We start from the raw sequence: 25,944 nt of genomic DNA on the forward strand, positions 1-25,944 counted from the left end.
TCATCCATTATTCAAATGAATAGTGATATGAAAAAGATTTTGGTTTCAGGGAACAGCTGTGCAATTTCCAAAACTCCATCTGGCCAGTTTTTTTCCCGTTAGAATCTGGGCCAAGTGGCTAGCCACAATATATGACCTGAGGGACTTACTTGATAGGCTTTGCATTCAACTGTATTGCATAGTCAGAATATTGTAGATTATCTTGAGTGGTTGTGGATCTCATTTAGAAGATGCTGTACTATTCCAGGACTCGAAACAGTCACTACCATGTCACCATTTACATCTTTTAATGTTGTCAGCTGCTGCAATTAGTGTAACTACTTTATTCAATTAACAACATTTCACTGTTAATCACCAGGTTCCATCTGCCTTCGTCACTGGTAGCACAGGGTTATTTAAAGGGGGGAATCTGTATAATGTAATGCGCCATCCTCCTTCATCTCCATTACTATTGAGATGTCTTTCTTCTACCCTCTAGTATTGTTCAGTGTTAACTCCAAGAGATGTTTCAAGCAACTCCAGGGGATATTTCAAGCAATTTCAGAGTCTTCCAGTTAGTCCTACCCACATTAACTGGCATGGAAGCTACTATAAGCTCCAGCATAGGTATTGAATCCCCCAAAACTCTTATCTGTACTCATATTGTTTCCCTCCTCCTCCTGTCAGCTATCACTGTGGCACAAACAGGGAGTGTAATGTCTATATCCGCCTGAGCATGATGTTTTGTTCCTCCAAATCTCCAATAAAAATTGGACTACCTTATGAAGCTGATAAAATTATAACTTGGTTACTAGTATCTTAACAACCTCCTTGGGTGTTTGGGAACCTTTCTCTTATTAGGCTAGTGCTTAGGACAGTATCTGTCACTTAGCAGACATTTAGTATATGCTAATTGATTGAGCAAAGACCTTAAAGAGGCTCCCCTTCCTAGATTACTGAGGTCTACTATTATATTAGTGATTTAATGGCCGTTGAGCTAGATGAGGCTATAGCAGAAGGCTTAGATTGGATGATGGCTCATATCAGAGACAAAGGGAAATTAACCTAAGAAAATTCAGGGTCCAGCCTACTCGGTTTTTAGGGTTGCATTAAATAGGGAGAAACCTATGATTTTAGATAGATAGATAGATAGATAAGAGTGAGCACAACAAGCTATTGATACTTCCCCACAAATTAAGAAGGAAACTTAGAGGCTTGTTATACTTTTTAGGTTTTGGGGAACCTATATTCTATATCTGGGTATTTTTTAAATGACTCTTATTTGTTGAATTATTTATGTTTGTACCTTTGAAGGATTAGTATGGTATGATTCTATATGGATCTGGGCCTGCCTTTGATTGGCAAGTTCCTTTATCTAAGGAGTGGTTTTTCATTTGTTTTGTTTTGTTGTCATGAAATCTTTTGACAGTTTGCCTATGGATCCTTTCCAGAGAAATGTTTTAAAATGCATAAAATAGAGCATGTAAGATTAATAAGGAAATATATATTTTTTGAAATGTAGTTATAAAAATATTTTTAGAAATTTCTTCAAAGAAATTATGATAATGAGACAGCATACCAAACTTGTATGCAGTTTAAAATAATTCAGAAGGGAAAATTGATCTCTCTATAGGCTTTCATCAGCAAAAGAAAGAATGCCATTCCATTTTTAAAACTTTCAAAACAGTAAATAAAAAATCTTAACAGTTTTCTTTTAAAAATTACTGTTAAAATCAAATGCAAAAAGACTATGACAATAAAATTTTGGAATTGTCTTTTATATTTATTAGAGAGGGGAAATAGATAAAATACATAATTAAGATAACTTGATTTTTTTTTTAAAGAAAGAGGAAAGTCAAATTGTGTTTGGATTAAAAATGATGAGAGTAAGAAAAATTGAAAAGGAAATAAAGGACATTATCCAAAACTTTTTCTTGTAATTACATGCTTACAAAATTGACAACTTAAATACACGAATACATACAAAATTATATTATATCCAGATTAACATAAGAAGCCCAGTGTTTTCCCTCTTATCATGAGTACCCAGTCTTCATAGGTACTTTTTTTTTTTTTTTTACTTCAGTGTGGAAAGTTCAGAAGAACCTGTGTATGAGAGCCTGGAAGAGTTCCATGTCTTTGTTCTTGCACATGTGCTTAAGAGGCCGATTGTTGTTGTGGCAGACACCATGCTTAGAGACTCTGGTGGAGAAGGTGGGTCTCTTAGTTAATCTGGGCTCTAATCTGAATTCTGTGTAGAAGATAGGTAATAAGTCTTTGAGAGGGCAGACACACTGGGGAATAAAATTCAATTACTTTGAAGATGTAATAGATTGATTGGAGTTAATAATGAAGGCTTCCTGGGAGAGGGGAGTATTAACCTGTCTTTGTTGGGGATACACAAGTGATAAAAAGGGAGGAAGGGATCTGCTAGGCAAAGGGAATTTATAAGCTTAATGATTGTCTCCTGTATGATTTTTCTTCAGCATTTGCCCCAATCCCCTTTGGGGGTATCTATCTGCCCTTGGAAGTCCCAGCCAGCCGGTGTCACCGATCGCCCCTCGTATTGGCCTATGATCAAGCTCATTTCTCTGCCCTGGTGTCGATGGAGCAGAAAGAGAACTCCAAGGAGCAAGGTGATAGATAGAGGATGTCTATGTCTCTAGTTCCTTCCCATCTTCCTTCCTTTACAATACCTTGTGTCTTCTTGGAGCAATTGAAATAAAAAAAATCCTAAGGAGCTTTAAAAGTCAATAAGGCCATTGGTATAGCCAGCATGTTATTTCAGTTGAACTTCTCACTCCATCATGAGACAGGACCCTATACATCAGGGTAATTGGGTTAAAGGACTTTCTTAATTGCATTTTGCTTAAGTTTATGTTCAGCTGAGTTTAGTCTTTGTAGCACAGGCTGCTTGACTGTCTAATCCAGAGGCAATAAGTGATCCCCATTGATTGTTTCCTGACAGTTGTCTGAAGCCTCTCTGGAGACTATATAACAGGAAGAAGTTAACTTCACAAAATAGATAATTGAGTGCAGTATAATCTGGTAGATATGGTAATCATTCCCTTTTCCTTTCAGAGCAGGCTGATTTGTATCTGGTTACTCAGAGGCCTCCTAATGATCTGTTTCTTTTCTTCCCTCTTCCTCTCCCCTTCTCCAGCAGTGATCCCACTCACAGACTCTGAGCACAAGCTGCTACCTTTACACTTTGCAGTGGATCCTGGAAAGACCTGGGAGTGGGGCAAGGATGAGAGTGACAATGTCAGACTTGCCAGGTCAGGCGTGTGGATTCTGTTTTTAAGATCTTCACACATATATCTGCATACCTTTTAGCATCTCCATTACATGTCTTCCATCTCAGAAGGGTTCTATGATACCACTACCTGCATTATATCCCAGATCTCTTTAGGTGGATAGAGGGTCAGACATAGGCTAATACTAGAATTGTGGTGTTGTATGATTGCTTTTATAATTTCTTGGCAAGAGGAAGGGAACAGAATCAGAAATTTTTGTTTTTGTTTTTTTTCCTTTCAGTGAAAGAGAGATGATAGTTCTGTGTTTTATATTACAGACCTGGCAAAAATGAAAAATAAAACGAAACAAAACATGAGTCAAGAGGTCAACTAGAATTATCAGATCTTTGGCTTCTAATGGCTGAATTTGTCCATCCTAACAAAGATATAAATGAGGGTGGATTTAAAATTGTCCACTGTAGATTTGTGACCTTGTAGAATTTAAATAGACAAACTCTCAGATCTCAGGTGTCTAGTACTTCTAGCCTTCTATTCCCTCTTCTCAAAGTTTAGAGACTATGTCAATAAAGAAGAGAAAGAATAAAATGTTTTTTTCCTAGTCCTCTGAATCCTTCCTCAACCCTGAATCTGGGAAACCTGGAGAATAAATATATTTAGAACAATACTCAAATCTTCCCTATTTCTTTTCTCCCATATATGAATGATGGCCTAATTTACCTGACCTAGTACAATTCCTAGCACATACATGTGACTTTCACTATTTATCTTATTTTTTTAATATATTTTTTTTATATTGTTATAAATTTGATAGATACTGAGAGACTGTAGTCTTATTCACCCCCTTTGAAGCCTTTGGGTTTTGATTCCTTTTTTTCCCTTCTGCAGTGTGACTCTGTCCCTGGAGGCAAAATTACACCTGCTACATAGCTACATGAATGTGAAATGGATCTCTTTACCTTCTGATACACAGGTGAACTTCTCTGCCTTTATAGTCATGGCTCATCTTTCGTTAGTGAGGGGACCCATTGTTTCAGAGGAAACCTAGGCTAAATGGGAGAATGAAGGGTGGCTCTGGATAGAGTACATAAGACATTTGGCAGAGTGGAAGGAATGAGACATTTGTAAACTCAACCCTATTGGAGCTTATACACAGATATGCCAGGTGTTGCTTAGAATGTAGGAATATTTAGGCATGAGATTGAACTACCATAGGAAGTCCAGGTTTGATGGGTGCGATGGAAGTTTAAAACCAGGAACTCCCCTTTACTTGTTATGGCAGTTCCTCAGTGACAAAGCAACCCTCTCCACCTCTGTTCTGCAGAGTTGCTAAAGAAATTGGAAATGGTGATGGCAAAGAGGTGGGTGGAAATGTGGGATATTCTTCATGATGCTTTTGTCTTTCACAGGCTCCGTTGGCCCAACCAGAGTCTCCCACAGCCTCAGCCGGGGATGAACCCCGCTCTACCCCAGAGTCAGGGGAATCTGACAAGGAGTCAGTTGGCAGCAACTCCACCAGCAATGGAGGAAGTGGTCGAAAAGAGAAGCCAAAGCGAGATCGAGAGAAGGATAAGAAGAGAGCAGATTCAGTCGCTAATAAGTTGGGCAGCTTTGGCAAGACTTTGGGCAGTAAACTCAAGAAGAACATGGGGGGCCTGATGCATGGCAAGGGGGCCAAGCCTGTTGGAGTTGGAGCAGGATCCGGGATGCCACCCAGTGCCAGTGAGATACTGGACAAGAAAAAGAAAGGATCGATCAAGGGCTGGAAAGGCAGCAAAGAGGACACATCTGGGGATATCGTCGTGTCTGAAAAGCCCACGCCAGAGTCTCCAGGAGATGGAGGGAGCAAGTATAGCCAGGAGGTGAGGCTGAGCTTGAGCATTATGAGAATTGCAATGCAAGGGGAACGTAAGTTTATTTTTGCTGGAAACCTGAAGATGAGTCACCGACACCAGTATCAGGAAGAGATGATCCAGCGCTACCTGGCAGATGCTGAGGAGAGATTCCAGGCAGAGCAGAAACAGAAAGAAGCAGAAAGAAAAATGAATGGAGGGAGTGGAAGTGGCCCCCCCCCAGCAAAGAAACCAGAGCCCGATGGGGGAGAAGAACTCCTGAGCCCCTCCCCACCAGACTCCAAAGCTGCCCTCTCTACCAGCCACCCTGGGGGTTTCACTATACCCAGGCCAACTGGGGGTGGTCCCCACTGCCAGGACCTTGGAAGGCAGGTGGCAGGGGGTCCCTGTGGAGGACTCCCTTCTTATGCCACCTTCCCTAGACAGTGCTCCTCAGGGCGGCCCCATCCCCATCAGGACCCAGTTCCTTTGGAGAGAGACAGTCATTCTGTGGATGGAAACCAAGGGGGTTCATTGTTACCTTCCCCCTATCGTGTGGCAGACAACTACAGTAATGGCTACAGGGAGCCCCCAGAGCCAGATGGTGCTGGTGAATGGGGTGGAGGGACAGTGGAAGACTTGGGGCTTCCCTTGACCCAGACCAAGTGCAAACAACCAAACTGCAGCTTCTATGGACACCCCGAGACCAGCAACTTTTGTTCCTATTGCTACCGAGAGGAACTGAGGCGGAGGGAGCAGGAAAGGGGTGGAGAGCTGTTGGTACACAGATTCTGAATGGGGGTGGAAGCTGGGAGGGTAAGGGGGCAAAACAAAGAGAGGTAAGCGCAACTCCTTGGCTCATCGTGACCCAGCCTGCTGTGGGTGGGGCTAATGCAATAACTTCTGTGGGACCCAACCCAGGCTTCAGGGTGTTGGGGGGATGGTAGCCCTGACTGCTAGGAGCTGACCTGAACCAGGTTGGGGGACTTGAGGAAGGTATCTCCCAATAGAAGTAAGACCCATGGAACTGGGTTGTCAGGGTAAGAGAAGCAAATGGGACATTGTTGTGGTTCCACTGAATAACCCATCTTGGAGAGTGTTAAGGGACAGTTGGCTAATGGGACACCATGAGGCTAGTAGAGAAATAGGCTTGAGGTTGGAGGAATAAAAGACCAAAATTCTTTGTAGGTTGGAAAAGTATGTGACGGAGGGGAGGTTAAAATAAACTTAACTATGGTTAGGATTCAGGTAGAAAGTAGGGTGGGATTCTCCCTGGAAGAATGGCTGGGATGGGGTAGGAGAAGAGGGCAGTGTTTAGTTTTAATCACGAAGTTTATTATTTCCTAGTGATGGAAGGAAATAATCTTCCTACAGTTCTGTTTCCTCCTTTAAAAAAACATTTTAAGAAGTCTGTGTCATTTATTCTAGTTTGGGGGGAGGATTGTTGTTTGTTCTTTCCTACCCTTTTCAAAGTCACAGTTCAGTTGGGTTGAGGTAGCTGCCAGTTGATGAGTTATGGTTTAATTTTAATTTTAATTACCTTAGCTTTAAAGCCTTTTATGGAGGGATATAGAGGCAGAAGAGCAACTTCTGAGTGTTTTGGGGCTTTTTTTTTCTTGATGGATTTTGCAGAGAGCTTGTAGAGATCATGATTTTTGGCCACATCAGTAACTAAACATGAGGGTTTGGGTGAAATATAGCCTTGGCTTGAAGGGTGGGAGATAACTGGCAAGACTGTTGAACAAAAACAAACCCTAAAAAATCCCTAAATCTGCTGTTCCCAACCTATATTGCTTTAAAGTAGAATGAAAAATTATTTTATGGACTAATTTGTTTGAAAAAAGAAGAAAAACCACACAAAAAAATTTTCTTTTTTCTATTGTGTGACCATTTTTTCCTTCCTCTTCACTTCTAGGGAGTGAACTTAATTAACATCTAGGCTTCTTTTGTTGAGCCATAGCTGACCATAGATTTATGGGTAGTTTATTTTAAAATGAAAATTAATGAAAAATAATTTACAAGAAGATATTTTTGATATTAGGACCGAAGAGACATTTAGAGGTGGAGGTAATTTATACACTAAATAGGGAATTTCTGAAATATGACATTTTGGGATTACAACCACAGACTTTACTCTCAGTGACCTGATTGGTTAATCCTTTGATGAATCTATTTTTCTGGCTACCTAGCTCCCTTTCCTTGAGGGGAGGGGAGGGTGCCAGGGGGTGGGGGGTGGGGGGTGTTGGCTTTTCGAAGTTTGCACAAAGCACAAGCCAGGACTGAGATGGTTCTGGCCCTGACCACTTCTAAAAGCTTTAAACAGAGGACCTTTCTGTGTCCCATCTTCACTTTCTCTTTGACTTTTCTTAAAAGTGTCAACTATGCAATTGTATCCATTCCTGGATTTGTTCTGAGGAGAATAATTAATACCTAGCATCTGAAGTGCTGGTTGAGACTTAATATTTCTCTATTTGGAGTTTCCTGAGATGCTTTTTTAAAACCTCATCTACTCCCAAAATATAGTCTTCCCTGTTTTTAATTCAAGTCTCCCCCCCAATACCTAGGGACAAACATAAGGGCTTTCTGTTGGCAAATGCAGCTGGGGAATTTTCATAAAGAGGGACTCTTTACCTCATTGTCTAGTGATAGGTGACCTATGGATAAAGCTGCTACATGTCAGAGTTGCATATAACTAAATATTTTCCTTGTATTAGCCACAAAGCTCGCCCTCCTCTCCCCTTTTTCGCCAGGGTCTGACTTTGCTGTTTTCTATAACTTTACTGCCTCTGGCTCTTTTATGTTGGACTCTCTTGAAAAAAGTTATTTGGTTTTGGATAAGAAAAAATACCCAAAAATAAATGGAGTGTGTTTTCCTGGGGTGAGGATGGAGAAGTTGAATATTACATGCTCCCCCCTCTAATATATACATACACATATTTTATACTTCTTCTGCCATCTTCCTAAGTTTATTGTGTGGGCTTGACTTAGAGAGATGGAGGCAGATCCCAAGAGAAAAAAATAAGGACGTTTCAAGCCTTTTCCTCCTTAATAAACAAAACAAATAAAACAAAAACCCAAACCCCCAAACCAGGCTTATGGTTCTATTGAGTTGGAACTCTTAAGATTTTAATTTGACACCTTTTTGTTTTTAAATTTGAGAGTGAGAACAGAAGTGAAATTATTACAAACTCCTCCATGGCATTTGTTGTGTGTGTGTGTGTGTGTGTGTGTGTGTGTGTGTGTGTGTGTGTTTTCAATAAAGATGTAATTTTAACTCCTTTCCCTTTCCCCACCTCAAAATTTTTTCTCAGTTTCCTGGCTGAGGATGGGTTGGGATATAGTTTGGGGTCTCCTTCAAGCCCCTGTAGTTTTTTCTTAAAAATTAAATTATTTTTTTAAATGAAAGAAGGAAATTATTTATTGAGACAACTTACTTCCCTCCCCCTTCTCAATGTGAGGAGTGGAACTGAGATTAATAGCTATTTTTCTACAAGAGAAAATAGATATGAAAGAATGGGGGGAGGGGATCATGATATACATGGGATCATGACAGTGGGTAAATTTTTCTATAGCAGAAAAGTCTTTAGAAAGTGGAGAAGAGAGGGGGAAAGTATTAGCATGGAAAGCATGGAGGTTGATGCTCTGTCAAATCTCTATGGAGCTCACGAGTTTGAGAGGTATCTATGTGGAAGGAAGGCAGAAGTCCTTTAATCAAGACTAGAGATACCCCTCCATCTCCCAGTCTTATAAGTGCACTTATACTATTGCTGTACAGGGCTTCAGGGATTCTGAGAATGAGGAGCTTTTCAAGGTTCTTTTATTTTCCTTTCCCATGCCCAGAGACTTTAGCAGTTGGTTCTCCCACCTTCTCATTCCTTTGACCTTATCCATGTGATTCTAGGATGTTGTTTAGAGACATCCTAGAATTCCTCTGTTATCTTCTCTTTTTAAAATTTCCTCATTGCCCTGCTGATTGTTTTTGAGAGTTGTGTGAAATTTAATCCAGATTCCCCCCTCCCCTTTAGCTTTTAATTGACAAAACAAATCTGTAAAAAGGTTTAAAAATTCATATGGTGGGGTAGGGTTTGGGGAAGAGGTCACAAATCTCTCCTAGTTAAATTTATTGCTGTAAAAGAGCCAGAGGTGAAAAGGGGTGGGGTTGGGGGGACAGGTGCTACCTTCTTTCCCCCTTACTGATTCCTTCTCATTTATGCAAAATCTAGAGCTCACAGACCAATAAAAATAAAAAAAATTTTTTTTAAAGCAAATGGCTTTGGATCATGTGTTTACTCTGCAGATTACCAGTAAGCTTGCAACTTCAACCTTCAAACAATTGATTTAAGTACCCAAGAAATAGTCTTGAGTAAGTCATTTCTTAATTTATGCAACCAGCCATGCCTCAAATTTGAGAGTAGGATACAGAGGCACCCTCTCCACGCAACAACAGGTAGATGTGCTTGACCAAGAAGGGTAGATAAGGTCGCCCTACTTCAAAATAAGGAATATATTTGGTTGCAAGAGCTCCAGGTAGGTTTGGCTGTAACAGAGGGCAGAGTTCCATATTCTCTTTGGTTCGTTCTTTCCCAGAAAGAAGGGAAGCTAGGGTTTGAGCCAGGTAGAAGAGTGGGAAGCCTAATACTGCTATTTGACATTAGGGGATGTGCCCCCCCTTCCTTTTCGCCACATACACACACAGAGCTGAGTCATGACCTTCGTTGGGCAGCTCGCTGCTTTTTCCTCACGCCACTTCATGGTATTTTTTCCTGCCTTTCCCTGCAGTCAAGTGCACAGCAGCTTCAGAATGAGTCATCCTGGCCCCAGCAATTTCTCCACTTTTCAGATGGAGAAAGGACAATTACTTAAAGCCCAAGGTCGTGACTGTGGCTCAATAATTCCATAATCTCCCCAGTTTAGTGTCCTCTTCCCTTCCATTCCTACTCTTCAGGGCATTGAGGGAGGAAAGGGGGATGGTGTCCAAAAAGAGGAGAGAGCACTGTAACTGGCCGATAGGGGTAGAATGGGGGTGGCAGGTCTGTGGCCTTGTTTCTGTGCTTATATTTGGGTCTGTGACTCATCAACTGACTCACTGAGCTCCACCCCCTTCACCCTCCTCCCCCCTTCTCTGCTCAGATGTGGCCTGAGAAGGATCGGGCAAAGTGGTGGTAGGTGGGAGGCTGGAGGGTTGGGGAAGGGGAACAAGTCACAACCAGACTTGTTTTGTGAGGAGGAAAAAATGGCTAGGCTCAGTCTGCTTTTCACTGCTCCTTGGTTTTCTATATTTGGCCAAAAGCTCATCTTACTGTTTTGCTCCCCTTTTCCATCTTCATCACGAATGCCTTGGTCTTCCTATTCTTTTCTTCTCCTCTCCCTTGAGTCGCTCTTCCCTCCTCCCCTATAGATGTAGAGACATTCAGGGAAAGGGAGAGCCCTGAGAGGGTGAAAGGGTACCGATGAGCATTTTAAGTGTGGGAGGCAAGAGATGCACAAGCAGTTGGTGGTACTTCATTGATCACCTTGGGAAAACCCTTTCTCACTGTCCCACTTCCCCCAAGATTTGTGTGGTAAATGTACAGCCAGAATTGAAGGTGTGGACACAATACCAGACTGGGTTCTTGTCTCAGGCTCCATAATAGCTTCAGGATTTCCACAACTGCAGCCAAGGTAGAAAACATTTAAGATGGAAGCGAGAAAAGGGGAGGGGAAGAAAGGGAGTAGGAGGGGTGAGGTGGCTTGGAAAAACCTGGAGCTCCAGAATCCCCATTTCCCACTTTAGCTTAATTGTTTCTAGGCACTCAAAATAAAATAGCCACTTGTTTAAATTTCATTTTGCATCTTATTTTTACATTCGTCTTGTGCCCATTTGTCTCCAGCGACTTCCAGTCCCCATAACTCCCCACCCCAGAGCCTGTCCCAAGGGACAGTTGTATGGAGAGGTTTCCTGGCCCCCAGCCCACTCTGCCCAGAACATGAATCATTGATTGTGGGGGTATCCAATGTACAGCAGTTGGGAGGGGAGAAGGGGGAGGTGTCTGAAGGTTGCTCTAGTTCCTAATTGGTTGCAGAATACTGGAAAGGAAGATCCAGGGGGAGGAACAGTCTGTCCCACACGTGAGTTTGTGTTTTATCTCCTTGGCTCAGTCCTTACCTCCTACAACAACACAGAGTTGCGGTATATGCTTTTTTTTTTTTTTTTTTTTTTTTTTTTTTTCACTCTGCTTAGCCTCTCGATATTCCATCCTTATGTACCCGAGCCTGGGAAATCCCTAGAAGCCCATCCTCTTTCCCCTACCCATAACAACTTCTGTCTGTTTTGAGGGAAGGAGCGATGTCCTATTTTTCTTTTCATAAAAAGTGAATACTTCAGCACATGGAGGTACACACAGAGACACTCAAAACTAATTGTACCTCAAGGAGAAGCCCAGATTTAGTGTGAGACACTTTCCCCTTGACCTAAATTATAAGCATTCATCTAATTCTCTTTAGTTGTCTGGGTATCACCTGATTTCCCTCAAGGCTCCTCGGTGTTGATCAGTGGGTAGAAAAGCAAGTGGAGAACTCTTCTCACAGACTCCTGCACACTTCCAAATTTTCTTTTCCAACCTACTCTTTTAAAACCCTTCTCCAAACTCTCCTCAAATAGTGTGTATTCCCCTTTAAGGGGCAGGGCATCTTATTCCACCGTCACCCCCCCAATCTCCGGAGTAATCTGAAGTTTCCAGAGGACCCTGAGTTGCCCCCCCCAACCAAAGCTAGCTCTCCCCTGCCCCAGAAAAGAACCGTCCAAATCCTATTTTTTGCTTTGCCCCCTCCCCACCCTCAGTCCCCATCTCTTTCCTTCCCTAGAACTCAACCTTCTCTCAGTTGGGCCAAGACTTCCCCGAGCCTCCCTACATCATCACCCCCCTTCCCATCCCTCAGTTCCCCTGAATGGAGCCAGGGAGATGTGGTGGGGGGGCCGGGGCCGGAGTTTCAACATTCCACCACAGAAGGAGCCAGAGATGGGGGTAAGAGGAAGGGAAACTTGGGTGGGGGGTGGCAGGGAGGTTGGGGTGGGAGCTGTGAAACAGGGTGGAGCTGACTTGAGGATAAGTTCGTTCTAAGTGCTGCTGTCTGTGTTTCTTCTGGGTCTCAAGTTCACTCTTTCATTATCCATTAACCAGTTCTTCCCTTTGTGCTGCCCCACCCCAGACCTGTCCGCCTATATCCTATCCAGACCTCAGTTTCCCTTGAATATTTGAATATTGGATTGGAAAAGATCTGGCTATCCTACCATTCATCCTAGATCTGGTGCATGCTGTCCCAAACTGACTCCTCAACTTGAAAGACAGGGAACATGGAGGGAGGGGGGAGGGGAAGATCTGGAATTAACTAAAATGGACTTTTTTCAGCTCTTATGCCCAAAGTCCGTGCAGGTGAGTGGGGCGGAACAGTCAAGAAATCCCCCATGTCCAGCTCTCCGATGCCTTCCAGGTACTGACTACCCTTCGGCCCTCCCTGATTCTAGGCAATGTCTTCAAACTTCAGTCTTCCCTGACTTTCTCCCAGGGGCTTCACCCCACTGATTAATCTCAGCAGGATAGACCTTGCTCCCTCACAAACCATCCCCTTCTCTCTGCAGAGTTAACTGTAAGCTTGGACACCAGGCTCCCTTACTCCCCTAAAAGATGGGCATGTATGAAGTGAAGACCTTTCCCCTGATCCTCTGTTTTGTTTTGTTTTTTCCCCAGAGTTCAGGGTCAGGGAAAAAATATATTCTCTTAGCCTCCTTTTTGTTCTTGTGGAGGGAAGAAGGGTGAAAAGGTGTGTTTAGGATAGTAGGAAGGAAGTTTGTTGAGAATATTTTTCTCCACATGATTCATCTCCCCCACTCTTTCTCTTCCTGATAAGGGGAAAAGGTCTTGGCCTGGGCACCAGGAGTGAGAAGGGGACTGGAACCTGAAATACCGGGAACCCTGATATGTACCAACCTAAGATTATTGTTCCGCCCCCAGGGATGGCAAGGACGGCAGGTGAGGTGCAAAGAAAATTATAGGAGATAGGTGGGATAAAGTAGGAAAGGGAGGCAAGAGTTAATAAAGACCTTTCTCACAGGCCGCTCTTGCTTGAGTAATTTTCAAGGAGTCTTTTGGGGAGGAATGCTGTGGCATGGGAGAGTTTCTGGGGAAAACCATAGGATTAGGAATTTAGAAGTGGGAGAGGAGTCAAAATTCAGAAAAATGTTTTTTTTGTTTTGTTTTGTTTTTTACAGTTCCTCTGCTTTATTCTTTTCTAGGATTCTATATTGAGCAGTGACTATGATTTTGCCCTCAGCAATATTGGACGACTAGAAGCTGGTAATTGAAAGGAATGGACCCTTTTTAGAAATTGGGTGAGAGGGTGCAGTTAAAGGTGTGAGAAAGCCATTTTCTCCAGCCTCTTGGGGTATGAGAAGGATGCATGGACTGGAAGAATCTCCCCCTCCCCTCCCCCCCCCCCCAGGGGGCCCTATCCCCTCTGTGTTTTACTATTGTCTGACCCTTAACCCTTTACCTCAGTAAGTGGCCTAGGCAAGCCCCAGATCCTTCGTCCGGGGTCTCTGCTCAAGTTCATGCCCGATGAAATTCTAATTCACGGACGAGATTTTCGGCTTTTAAGAGTTGGCTTTGGAGATGGGGGACTGGAGCCCCTTGCCTTTAGGGTAAGATATCCCTATTCCCCAAAGGATCCCCACATGTCACATTCCTTCCTTCTTTCCATCTGGAGATGTACTCCCTTTACCAGTCAATTCCATACATTTCCTTTGGGATAATAATTAATTGATTATTATTGTTGTTATCAAAATAATACTTACATATTGCTTTATGGTTTGCAAAGTATTCTATATGTTATCCCTTTTGATCCCTACTATAATGTAGACCAGAGTTTCTTAATCTCTTTTTATGTTATTTTGTAACTCTTCTTTCTATGACTTAAAAGTTCACAGTCCTATAGATTGTTGTTTTTATTCTGATAGGAAGTGGGGAGAAACATGAATTTTATTGCCTTCTATTCACCTTTCTGGTTTGAGCCCAAGGGGTGAGATAATCATTTCTTCCACAGGTGGCCATGGCGATTATCCAGGCTAGAGCCCAGAACAGACAAGTCCAACAGTATAAAGGAATGACTTTGAGCAAAGCTTGTGAGTGGAAGCTCTTTTTGGTGTAGTGGGGAGCGGGGATGGAGAGTGGTTTGGGGGTGGGATAGAGCAAAGGTAAGGAAGAAGTGGAAGGAAGCAGGAAGGAAGAGGCCTCGGTCTGGTTGGAGACAGAGGGTGAGCTGACTCTTTCTCCCTTTCTCCAGGTTGTGGCCTGGGTCCCAGTGAGCCACCTGTTCCCCTCTTAGACACTCCTGAGGACTGGGAGGCTGAACGGAGGAAGCAGGGGGCTAGAGGCTGGAGGGTCAGCACAGTAAATGAGAGGTTCGATGTATCCACCAGGTGAATCCATCACTTCCATATGCTCAGTCAGTCCTTACAAGGCTAAGCATTCAGCCTGCCTCTTGGAGATATCTTCATGTCAGCTCCCTTACCCTCCTCCCCCTGAACCTGAGACTCTGAGACCCCTCTAGGATTACCTTCCCCCTCAAATTATAACGTCATCGCCATATGATGAGGTCATTGAGCCAAGCAGTGATATCACCTTCAACTCCACAGTCTCCCTCGTTACTTCTGGGTCCCTAGACGGACACTGGACAGTGAAGTCAGAAAGGCATTTGGTCACTTCCATCAGGGCCGTGGACCGGTCAGTGTGGGGGTCAGGGTAGTGGGCTTGGGGCTCCCTGGGACCAGTGGGAAGAGGGGGAAGGAGGATCTCTTGTCCTAATGACCCGTTTGAAGGTGCTGTTTCCCCCTCCCCCCATTTGCAGCGCCTTTCCTGGCACCACCCTGGAGGCAGTGACCTTCTCCGTTCTGGTGGCTTTTATGAAGCCAGTGATCCTAACAGAGAGGATATCAGGTAAAGGAGAAGTTGGAGGAGAGGAGCGGGGTGGGCGTCGGGACACTCAGAGTTCCTCATACTCCTTCCTTCTCCACCTTCTTCTTTGTACCCAAAGGGCAGTGGAGTTACTACTCCAGGCTGGGCATTCGGATATTGTCCTGGTAGATACTGTGGATGAGCTTCCCAGCCTTGCAGATATCCAGCTTGCCCACTTGAGGCTCCGCGCCCTCTGCCTACCTGGTGAGGTTGACTTCTAACTCATGACCCCCAGACCCACTGATTGTTTTGAGAAGTTACCATCATCTCACAGATCTATCGACCTTTCATACTTTTAAAGAGATGGGTTCCTTTCGATGGGATCCTGAAGACCCACTTATTCTGATTCTGATCATTGATGCTGTTGTTCTTAACCAGTTGAACCTCATTTCCTGTGCCTTGAATCCCAATCCTCAGCTTTTCTCACCTTCCCTATTCCTTTCATTTTTCTCAACCAGATGCAGCTGAGGAAAAATGGCTTTCAGCTCTGGAGGGAACGAGATGGTTGGACCATGTCAGGTGATCATCCCCTTCCTATGGTCTGCCAACTTCCCCGCCTTGCTCCAGCCTTCCGTTAGCCTGGAACCCTTCCATGGTCTTCCATGAACTTCTCCAGACTTAGCTACTTGTTTCTACCTGGGAACAGCTACACTTTTGTTTTGATGCCAGAAAAAGGATGCTAAACTTTCCACCTTTACCATGATGATCAGCAAATGGCTTTCCTAACCCCTTTACCACACCCTCTTCTTATCAGGTCCTGTCTCCGAAAGGCCAGTGACATCTCGGTGCTAGTGACCTCCAGGGTCCGATCTGTAGTTCTTCAAGGTAAATTCTTGGATTATCCTTGCTCTTCTTCCCCTGCTTCTGTGTCTCAGGACATAAGATTGAAATCTTTCCAGGGAAGGTGACAGAGAAGTCTCCCATTTCTAGGTCTTTTCTGTGCAACAATTTAGAAATTATTCTTGAGCTCTCTTATCCCTTCTGCATCAGTCTCAGTTGGGCATGAAAAAGGACAACAGAAAAGCAGGAGGAAGAATTGAAATTCTCTCTCAAGCTTACTCATTCTTTACCTCACCCTTTTCCATGTCTCTCTTCCTTTTACTCCATTTGTTTTTCTCTTTCCTCCTCACCCCTTTACTTGCATCTGTTCCCTTTCAACATCACAATGCTTTTTCTTACTATTCTTTCTAACCTAGACTCTTGATCCCTAAACTTTACTATATCTCTCTTTTTTACCTCCCAGAACAAGGTGACCGTGATCTCAATGGCCTCCTCTCTTCACTTGTTCAGCTGCTCTCAGCCCCTGGAGCTCGGACCCTGCATGGCCTCCAGACCATTGTACAGCGAGAGTGGGTAGCAGCCGGCCACCCCTTCCTGACCCGTCTGGGAGGGTCTGGGGAAAGTGAGGAGGTGAGAGGATATTGGGTGACATTGAAAAGGCGAGGGGATGGTAAAGTTTATTTGGATAGTCTGCAGAGATCCGCAGATTGTGTGTAGAGGGCTTTGGAGGAGTATTAAATAGGCGCAGATAAGAACATGTCTAGTGTCTCAGAGGCCTACAATACTTCCTGTTTCCAACTGTCTCAAACCTTTCTTCCCTTCAAATTTCTCTTTACTTTTAAATCCTCATCAACTGTTAAGGACCATGCCTAAGTGAGGGGGCAGGTCAGTTCTCTGAGAGCCTCCACAGCTGTGAATCATAACATCTGAAGGAGCTACAAAGCAGCCTTTACTAACGACCATGTTCCTTGTGGATTGGGGATGAAATAAATTGGAGGCAGAGGTCAGAGAACAACTGCTTCTCAGTCTCCTTGTATCATCATTCTCCTCTCACATGAAGAGATCCATTTTACAGGTCTGAGTTAGCCACTGGCAGGTGGCTCCCGTACCACAACAATCAACAGTACCTAATGATGGCTTTCAAATTCCCAACTCCAGGCCCCAGTGTTCCTTCTTTTCCTTGACTGCCTTTGGCAATTAGTCCATCAGTTTCCAGCAGAGTTTGAATTCTCTGAGTTCTTCCTCCTGGCCCTTCATGATAGTGTCAGGGTTCCTGACACCCCCACCTTCCTGAGAGACACCCCCTGGGAACGGGCAAAGCATAATGGACAGGTTAGTGATTCTCTCTCTCTCTTTGCTTTTCCTTGGCTCTTCTCAATGGCTTTTAATCATGAACTTTTTCTGCTGGGTGCTAAGAAGCTGGGAGGAGGATAGGAAGTAAGGGAGGATGCATGATCATTGTCAGAACCTTCTAGCCACCAAAATTCCAAGACTTTTGATTTTTTTTTTTTGGGGGGGGTGATAGTGATGGTATGTATGTTGAGTGGGCAGGTGTTGTTTATAATATTCTCCTCTGCTCTGAGAGGAGGAGGAAAAGTTTCTGAGGCCTAATAATCTCTTTTTTTCCTTATAGGAGTTCAATTCCTACACACAGGTGTATACACCAGGATCCCCTCAGTCTCCAGTTGGAGACCTCATCTCCAGACCACTGACTGTCTGGGATTGGGGTCTTCGATATAGTCGTCAGCAAATAGTTCAATTCTATAACCCGTGTTATGAACCACAACATCGCCCAGATTCCTTTCCTCCTAGAGAACAGGTGAGCTTAATTATAATGGAGGAGAGAGAATTAGGAAAGTGGGGAAGAAATGGTACACTGAAAAAAGTGTGACTCTCATGGCCCTCATATATCCCCCAGGAGTCTGGAATTTTAGAAGGCAATGTTTTCAAGCTTCTTCCCACCCAGTCCATAAAGCCTGGGTATAAAATATTTTTCTTACTATATTATCATAATGTTATATATCATATATATATATTTTGGGGGTATATCTTAAATTCAATATTCTCTCCATTTGTCCTTCTGAAGTCTGAATCCTAATGCATGGGGAGGGAGAAGCTACAGGGGGATGCTGAAACTCTAGAAGAACTGAATTGTTTGGTAATGAGCTGACTTCCACTTCCTTACAGCCAACTCCATCGACTCCTAGTCCTCCACGATCCATACTGCTCTTCTCTCGAGGAACTCTGACCCCACTGAACCAGCTCTCTCCCTGGCGGGATGGTTTTTCCTCAATGATGTCTTCATCTCGATGGCTCCTCCGACACAATCCATCCTCTGATAGCCTGGCTGACCAGGAGTGGGGACTCCCCCCTCACTGGGGGCCCTCCCCTTTGCCTCCGGGACTTCTGTTGCCTGGATTCCTAGGACCTCAGATCAGACTCTGGAAACGGTGCTACCTGAGGGGCCGGCCTGAGGTCCAGGTAGGACTTCATGGCTTCCCAAAGGCAGGAACGTGGGGTAGCAAGTAGAAGCCTAAAGAAGGCAATCTGGCAGGGTGAGAGGGTCAAGACATCAATCAACAAACATTTATATTAAGTCCCTTGTAAGTGCCAGGCACAGGGGAGACAAATACAAAAAAAATTTTTTTAAATGAAGCATCCTTTCAAGGATCTTATTCAGAGACACAAGGATGGGATGTAAGATTGTTATTATAATGCTGGAACAGTCTGGCAAAAACTGGAACTGCTCACGCAGGGGTCCTCAAATATGGCCCGTCGGCCAGATGCAGCAGCTGAGGACTATTATCCCCCTCACCCAAGGCTATGAAGTTTCTTTATTTAAAGGCCCACAAAACAAAGTTTTTGTTTTTACTATAGTCCGGTCCTCCAACAGTCTGAGGGACAGTGAACTGGCCCCCGATTTAAAAAGTTTGAGGACCCCTGCAGGGGTTTGAGGAAATACTAGAAACAGTGAAGGCACAGGGTGAGTGGGATGGCTACACAGATCTGCAGTGACATCTGTTTTTGTTCTGGTCTCTTCTTCAGACAGGTATGTCAGCCCCAACAGTCTCTGGACTCTTGGATGAGCTGACCCAGCTCCAGCAGCTGCTGAGGACGTGGTCATCAGGAGTATCACCTGGGGCTCAGGTGGCGACCAGAGACTCAGACACCCCATTATCTCTCTCCCGATGAGATGTCTGACCCTCTTTAGACTTCTAGGTTTCCTTGATCTGCCAGAACTTCCCTTTGCCTTAACCTCCATCCTTCTAATTTCCCCAATCACCAAACAAGCTTAATAGGATTTAACCTTCTGTTTCTGGCCTTCCCCCTAGCCTATAAACAATAGGACCAGATTTTGATCTGGAAAAGGCCTTAAGAGATCTAGTCTTACTCTAAAATGGGCTAGCTGGCTGTTTGGTGCATTGGGAAGAGCATAGGACTGGGACTCAAGAGAACTGGGTATTCTTGTCGTGGCTCTATGTGATCATGTACAAATCACCTTTTTTGACCTTGTTTTCTTAATTTGTAAAATAATACATGTACAGGATGTGTCCCCAAAGTCTACTTTAAGCTTTGACAGCTTAAAGCTGCACTAAAATATTTGGAATGGTATATGTGTATGTATGTACTAGAATCTATTTGAGGCTGTTTCCAGGTCTGGAATACTGTAGCCCCAACACTGACAAGTGCTCCTCCTACCAATTCCCTAGAGACTGTTTTGTGCCTGAAAAATCTTTTTGTGTAATTATCTTATTTAGAGGATTAATTTGCTCCCTTCTCCAGGACTATTCCATCCTTTATAGGTTTACAGTTGTATAGTATTTTAAGTGAAGATCCTGGTTGTGACTCTCACCAATGTGGCCTCACAGATTTGCTCCTAATCTTCCTTTTGCCTTGCCTCTCTAATTCTTAATCGCTAGTTCTTCTCTTTATAGTTTTTTCATGGAAATATAATAGAGAAAGGGAATAGCTCTTACTATATGCTAGGTATTTGGCTGAATGCTTTTCTCAAAAGATGATCTTATTTGATTCTCACAGTAGATGCTATTTTTATCCCAATTTTACAGTTGAGGAAACAGAATTTAAATGGCTTTCCCCACGGTCACACAGATAGATGGTAAGAGTTTGAAGCCAGATTTGAAATTGGGTCTTTCATATCTAAGGCCCAGCCTTTTATATCCTTTGAATGAGATTGGGAGACACTCTACCACCTCCACATGTAGATCTCTTTTTAGTGATATTCTATTTACAGAAACTATCAATGTACAATATTTATATAAGCTTCCTGTATAATTTTTTTTTAATTTTGTGGGAATATGTGGGAATAAGTGCTAGGATAAAGTTGGGAAAATGGAGACATAAAAATCTTGTACTGTGGAAATGATATGTGGGTCCACCATCTTTTTAGTGACATTCTATTTACAGAAACTATCAATGAACAGTATATAAGCTTCTTGTGGGATCAAATTGGGAAAATGGAGACAGAAAATCTTGCACTGTGGAAATATGTGGTTCCAGATATCTTCTTGCAACTCACTGATAATTCATTACCCAACACCCAATGAATTATGGTGGGTCCCACTTACAGGTGGGCCCATGTACAAATTTAGTATATAGTCTAAATTGGAATTTTGTGTCTTTTCAGGAAATAATGTGGAAAGGTTTCACTTGTTTTAGGGGTCAGGCTGGGACCAAAGACCAACCTCTCTGAATTAAGCTAAGATCCCTTGGAGGTTCCAATCTGAGGCCACTGGCAAAGTTCAGAAGCTCATGGGATCCCTTTAATTAAGGATAACAAATAGAATAGAGATAGGTTCTGGAATGTTAACAAGGAGGAGTTTACTCCTTAAATCCTAATTTGTAATTATTTGCTTTATTATAGATATAATATGTGATACACATTTGGGATTTTGAAGGAATCAAACCAGATTTCTGACAGAATAGTTTAATGTTTTCAGCTAAAAGTTAGCTAATGTTCCTTCTTCATGACTTTTTTCCAGTTATTAATCTTTGTGCCCTCCTTCAGAGGGCACAACTTATCCCTTAAGTAACCTGTCTGTACATAATTGTTTGCATGTTGTCTCCCTATTAACGAAGCAGGGGCTGGGTTTTGCCTTTAGCACAATGTCTGGCATAGTTGGTGCTTGATAAATGTTAGTTGACTTGACATACAGCCAATGATTATACTAATATGCTCAATGTGCACGTGATCAGCAACTTAACAGGGATGCAAATTGTTCCCATAACTGTCCTCCGACCTCCAGGGAGGATGCCCTAATTCGGAGAAGGGAGTAAGCATGTAGCACCCACCTCATCCTAGGTGCAGTGCTAAGGGCTCATGCTCATCTTTACAGAAGTAGGTGCTGTTAAAATCCCCATTTTACAGTTGAGGAAACTGAGGCACCAAGATTTAAGTTTTGTCACCTAGCCAGGGTCTGAGGCTCAGTTCTTCCTGCCTCGGGAAGCACTGCAGAATCCACGGTTACCTTATTGCCTTAAAGGACCCCGCAGGACTTCTGTGAGCTGGATCACAGGGTCGGGCCGCTCGACATCGACCCCAAGGGTGGAGGCCAGGAGCCGGATCTCAGTATCTCGAAAGAAACCCCTTGGCCCGTCTTCCACAGTGGGCATTCTGAACGCTGGCCGGGTCATGGGGGGAGGGGCTGGTGGAGAGCCCAGCTAATAGTAATAGGTGGTGGGTTTCGCTGGATCTGGAGCCCGCTCGGCCCCGGCTTGGCGTGGAAGGATAAAGGGGCAATGGGAGCTGAATTGGTACAGCTGAGGCAAGGCGTAGGGGATGCAGAGCAGCAGCTCGGAAGCTACGGGTCACGCAGTGTCTGCGGGGTTCTGCAAAGCTGCCAACTTTAGGGCCCTTTCCATGTCACTGAACCTCCTTGGGCCTCAGTTTGCTCAAATCCCCCTACTTCTCGGAATCATCCTTACTAGTCCAGGGTTGGGGAAAGCCCCCGTTGCTGTGGCAACGATTCGGCACCGCCTTGTTAGGGCTAAAAAGCGCTTTTCAGTGATAGTGAGGGATGAGCCGCTTCTTTTATGGCCTGATCACGTTTGACCTTGATTTAGGGATCCTCATGCTTCTCTTTCGAAATGGAGGGAAGAAAACCTAAGTGAAACTGTGGAGGTTAGAATGTCAAATTATGTAATTAGGAATTTTGAAAAATAAAGTTTTACTACGTTTACACTTGTTATTTCTGGTCGGGGCTGGGAGTGTGAGAAGAGAGCCGTTATTTATTCTCTTCCCCAAATCACGTGCAAGGGGCCTCAGGTTGGCCCTTCCGCCCAGACACTACGTGACTGACTCCCAGCATTCCCTCAGGCGGCTCGAGCCAGCTCAGCCAACATGGCTGCTCACGCCCGCTGCTTCCAAGATGGCCGCTGCCGCGCCTGTCGCCTATCCTCCTCCGGCGGCTCCGCCCCTACCGCTGCCCCGGAAGCGGAAACTCTCAGGAAGCGGACCCGCTGCTTGGAGACGGCGGGAGCACATTCAGTATGGCGGCGGGGCCCATCTCCGAAAGGAATCAGGGTGAGTGCTGAAGAGGCGGGAAGTCCGGAATCGCTCCTGTGCACGGGCCTGAGCCCGACTTGTCTAGAGGGTTCGGGCCGGGGAAGAGGCGTTGCCGCGTCTGAGAGACCCGAGCGGCCTCCGCGACCCCATGGCCGGGCAGGCCCAGCGGGCGGGAGGGAAGGGCTCCTCGGGCTTCCCTGGCCTCCAGAGCGGCGGCCTGGAGGCCCCGGGAGGGTCGCTGCTGCCCCGGAGGACGGCCTGGCCACTAACGTCCGATGGCCGCCCTTTCGCCGGCCCGGCGTCCACCGGGTACCACTGCCGGCTTCTCGGGATCGGCCGCGCCCCCTTTTCGGCTACATCCCCCACTTCCGTCTTTCCGCGTACCCACTTGCCCCCGGTTCACAGCCGCGTCCCTTTCCCTCCACAGATGCCACGGTGTATGTGGGGGGCCTGGACGAGAAGGTCAGTGAGCCCCTGCTCTGGGAGCTCTTTCTGCAGGCGGGGCCCGTTGTCAACACTCACATGCCCAAGGACCGAGTCACGGGGCAGCACCAAGGTGAGAGGGCGTGGGCAGGAGCGCCTCCCGGACCCAGCCGGGCCTGGCTATCAGGGACCCGGCCCGAGAGTTAGGACCCTTTGCAAGGGTTGAGACCTGGCGGTTCCCTTTGTCCGCCTCAGTTCCTCCGCGATGATATTTGCCTTTGCTCTCTCTGCCGGGGGTGCGGGCTGGCCCTGGTGTGGTGTGGGGGCCGCCCAGGCTGACCTCTGTCCCGTCCCTTCCCCAGGCTATGGGTTTGTGGAATTCCTGAGCGAGGAGGATGCCGACTACGCCATTAAGATTATGAACATGATCAAACTGTATGGGAAGCCAATACGAGTAAACAAAGCATCGGCACACAACAAGAATCTGGACGTGGGGGCCAACATTTTCATAGGAAACCTGGACCCCGAGATCGATGAAAAACTGCTCTATGACACCTTCAGCGCCTTTGGGGTGATTTTGCAGACGCCCAAGATCATGCGGGACCCAGACACGGGCAACTCCAAGGGTTACGCCTTTATCAATTTTGCTTCCTTTGATGCCTCTGATGCGGCCATCGAGGCCATGAACGGGCAGTATCTGTGCAATCGGCCCATCACCGTATCCTACGCCTTCAAGAAGGACTCTAAGGGCGAGCGCCATGGCTCTGCTGCCGAGCGCCTTCTGGCCGCCCAGAACCCGCTGTCCCAGGCAGATCGGCCCCATCAGCTGTTTGCTGATGCGCCACCCCCGCCCTCTGCCCCCAATCCTGTGGTGTCTTCCTTGGGGTCTGGGCTTCCTCCACCAGGTGAGGCAGGAGCTGGGGCTGTGGTGTGGGAGGGAGGGTCAGGCTGCAGGGACCAGAGAGGGAGAGCCTTCCTCAGGGAGGTAGTAGAGGCAGGGTTTGCAAGGGGAGGTTGGAGCTAGTAGATGTAGTAGGGTCTCTTGGAGCGGCTGTAAACGAGTCCTGTTTAAAATGTCTCTCTTCTCATGTGGAATTTGTGCGGATGGCAGGTGGGTAGAGGGATGTTTCTGTCCCATTTTGTGGGACCTGCTCTTTTTCCATACAAGATTCCTCTTTCTCCTTTTTATCTTAGGTATGCCCCCACCAGGCTCATTCCCACCTCCAGTGCCACCTCCTGGAGCCCTTCCTCCAGGAATACCCCCAGCCATGCCTCCCCCTCCCATGCCTCCTGGGGCTGGAGCCCATGGCCCTCCATCAGCAGGAACCCCTGGGGCTGGACATCCTGGACATGGACACTCACATCCCCATCCATTCCCACCAGGTGGGATGCCTCATCCCGGTAGGTGTTCTGTGCTGGAAATGACAGGGAGTATGGGTATTGTTTCTTGGTTGTCTTTCTTTTTTGGCCTATAATTTATGCCCTTGACTCCTCTTGTCCCTCTTATCCTTTCAACTTCCCCTAGTTCCTAATTCTATTTCTGGAATGGTACATGACCCCCTGGGGAGAACTTGTGAGAATAGGAAATGGTTTTTATATTTTAACAAATCAACTTTTAGATTTCTCTTTGAGGAAGACTGTCTCCTACCAACTGTTTCCCCTTCTTTTTCTCTCATCCTTCCACTTGTTTCTTCTTCTTTTGGACTCCTGGCCTTCTGTTACTCTTCTCCTTTCTATGATTTTAGTTTCTTCTTCCCCCCACCCCCACCCCCTCCATTTTATTCTTATGTCTTCTTTCTTTTGTGTAGGCATGTCTCAGATGCAGCTAGCCCACCATGGTCCCCATGGCTTGGGTCATCCCCATGCAGGGCCCCCAGGCTCAGGGGGACAGCCTCCTCCACGACCACCCCCAGGAATGCCTCATCCTGGCCCTCCTCCTATGGGAATGCCACCCCGAGGACCCCCCTTTGGATCTCCCATGGGTGAGTAGATCCCTACCTCTATCATACTTTCTCCTTTCTTAAGTCCTTTACTCTCCATTTATTGCTCTCCCTTCACTTTTCCGAATCTCCTATTTCCCCCAAATAGTTGTACATGTACCTCGTTTGGAGATGTTCTCTGTGTCTTATTTCTCATCTCTTTCTTTTTTTCACTTAGGTCACCCAGGCCCCATGCCTCCCCATGGTATGCGAGGACCTCCTCCGTTAATGCCCCCCCACGGATACAGTGGTCCCCCTCGACCTCCACCTTATGGATACCAAAGAGGACCTCTTCCGCCACCCCGACCCTCCCCCCGTCCCCCAGTTCCCCCTCGTGGTCCCCTTCGGGGTCCTCTTCCTCAGTAGAGCCAAATTTCCCTACAACCTACTGTACTCCTCTGAGATTCTCCCTATCTTTTGGACCAATCAGAGGAACTGTTGCCCCTTGGGCCTCAAGCACCCCTTTCTTCCTCACATTTGTCCTTTCTTCCAGTGTGATTTTTTTTCCCCACTGGATTTTTTTCTATGTTGGGCTCCACTTCTTCCCCAGATATTGACAGTGAATAAAGCTGGATCCCTTGTTTATCCTGTATGTTATTCTTGTAGGAATTCCTCTCTTCTCCTTTCAGGAGGGAGGCCTGTGATGGAGGGATGAGGGTAAAGATTATAGCAAGTGTTCATTTACTGCTTGACTGTTGATTCTTCTCAATATTACCTTACTTATTTTAGGTTGATTCACCTAGCACTTAATAAAGGGCCTCTTATTGTGCTTGTGATGGGGTTGCAAAGGCAGACATGAAACAATTTCTTTCCTCAATGAGCTTACATATCTGTCTTTTTTTTTTTCCTTTTTGAGCTTATGCATTCTAAAGGGAAATAATGTGCAAAATAATGTGTGCTGATGAACAAATAGGAAATATATACAACATAATTTTTTTTTGGGGGGGGGGGGGATACATATTAGCAACCATTGGGGCAATTAGGAAAACTTTTGTATAAGGTGGTACAAGCTGAGCCCACAGCAGGAATGAGAAAAGATCATTTTAGACATGGAAGATATCTTTGCTCAGAAGTGAAAAAGGAAGATCATGTAAGGAAACAGCCTATAGGCCAATTTGGAACATAGTGTGTATTAGGTTTATGATGAGAAATTAGCCCTCATGATAAAGAGCTTTATAAATATCA

The 25,944-nt window shown here is 45.2% G+C and overlaps 3 protein-coding genes across 8 annotated transcripts in view; all 3 read left to right on the forward strand.

The window, feature by feature from the left end:
* The window catches only part of OTUD7B (OTU deubiquitinase 7B), a 74,353-nt gene extending 67,404 nt beyond the window's left edge, over window positions 1-6,949 (forward strand). For 4 of the 5 annotated variants that reach the window (XM_051992783.1, XM_051992782.1, XM_051992784.1 and 1 more), the window contains 5 exons: window positions 2,066-2,193; window positions 2,466-2,615; window positions 3,143-3,257; window positions 4,122-4,206; window positions 4,643-6,949. In XM_051992783.1, coding sequence (XP_051848743.1) covers window positions 2,066-2,193; window positions 2,466-2,615; window positions 3,143-3,257; window positions 4,122-4,206; window positions 4,643-5,860 — 1,696 coding nt within the window. In that variant the 3' untranslated portion in view covers window positions 5,861-6,949. The remainder of the gene's footprint in view (window positions 1-2,065; window positions 2,194-2,465; window positions 2,616-3,142; window positions 3,258-4,121; window positions 4,207-4,642) is intronic. The other variant, XM_051992785.1, reaches the window with a different exon arrangement.
* A 4,352-nt stretch (window positions 6,950-11,301) lies between these two features.
* Window positions 11,302-22,029, forward strand: MTMR11 (myotubularin related protein 11). Of its 2 annotated transcripts, none has more exons than XM_051992787.1 (17): window positions 11,302-12,069; window positions 12,454-12,535; window positions 12,953-13,074; window positions 13,338-13,398; window positions 13,600-13,742; window positions 14,144-14,222; window positions 14,384-14,519; window positions 14,736-14,823; window positions 14,948-15,036; window positions 15,134-15,258; window positions 15,513-15,573; window positions 15,809-15,879; window positions 16,298-16,464; window positions 16,993-17,166; window positions 17,468-17,653; window positions 18,022-18,315; window positions 18,880-22,029. In XM_051992787.1, exons 1-17 carry the CDS (start codon window positions 12,007-12,009, stop codon window positions 19,024-19,026), a joined length of 2,088 nt encoding a protein of 695 aa, XP_051848747.1. In that variant the 5' UTR covers window positions 11,302-12,006; the 3' UTR covers window positions 19,027-22,029. The 2 variants fall into 2 exon arrangements, with proteins under 2 accessions (XP_051848747.1, XP_051848748.1); XM_051992788.1 differs by having other exon boundaries at window positions 11,304-12,069; window positions 12,454-12,477.
* Window positions 22,030-22,273: 244 nt separating this feature from the next.
* SF3B4 (splicing factor 3b subunit 4) lies at window positions 22,274-25,344 on the forward strand. Its single transcript, XM_051992789.1, has 6 exons — window positions 22,274-22,375; window positions 22,785-22,913; window positions 23,143-23,685; window positions 23,975-24,181; window positions 24,589-24,762; window positions 24,938-25,344. Exons 1-6 carry the CDS (start codon window positions 22,342-22,344, stop codon window positions 25,123-25,125), a joined length of 1,275 nt encoding a protein of 424 aa, XP_051848749.1. The 5' UTR covers window positions 22,274-22,341; the 3' UTR covers window positions 25,126-25,344.
* Window positions 25,345-25,944: the final 600 nt, after the last annotated feature.

The sequence above is a fragment of the Antechinus flavipes genome, chromosome 4 (assembly GCF_016432865.1).
Source record: "Antechinus flavipes isolate AdamAnt ecotype Samford, QLD, Australia chromosome 4, AdamAnt_v2, whole genome shotgun sequence".
Classification (NCBI taxonomy): domain Eukaryota; kingdom Metazoa; phylum Chordata; class Mammalia; order Dasyuromorphia; family Dasyuridae; genus Antechinus; species Antechinus flavipes.

Bases quoted from the DNA above. Each gene is read 5' to 3' on its own strand.
- MTMR11 (XM_051992787.1), top strand. From the start codon at position 12,007: ATGTGGTGGGGGGGCCGGGGCCGGAGTTTCAACATTCCACCACAGAAG. The intron at 12,536-12,952 runs GTACTGACTACC...CTTCCTGATAAG, and splicing joins AGCTCTCCGATGCCTTCCAG to GGGAAAAGGTCTTGGCCTGG. The intron at 14,520-14,735 runs GTGAATCCATCA...TCAACTCCACAG, and splicing joins AGGTTCGATGTATCCACCAG to TCTCCCTCGTTACTTCTGGG.
- SF3B4 (XM_051992789.1), top strand. From the start codon at position 22,342: ATGGCGGCGGGGCCCATCTCCGAAAGGAATCAGG. The intron at 22,376-22,784 runs GTGAGTGCTGAA...TTCCCTCCACAG, and splicing joins CATCTCCGAAAGGAATCAGG to ATGCCACGGTGTATGTGGGG. The intron at 24,182-24,588 runs GTAGGTGTTCTG...TCTTTTGTGTAG, and splicing joins AGGTGGGATGCCTCATCCCG to GCATGTCTCAGATGCAGCTA.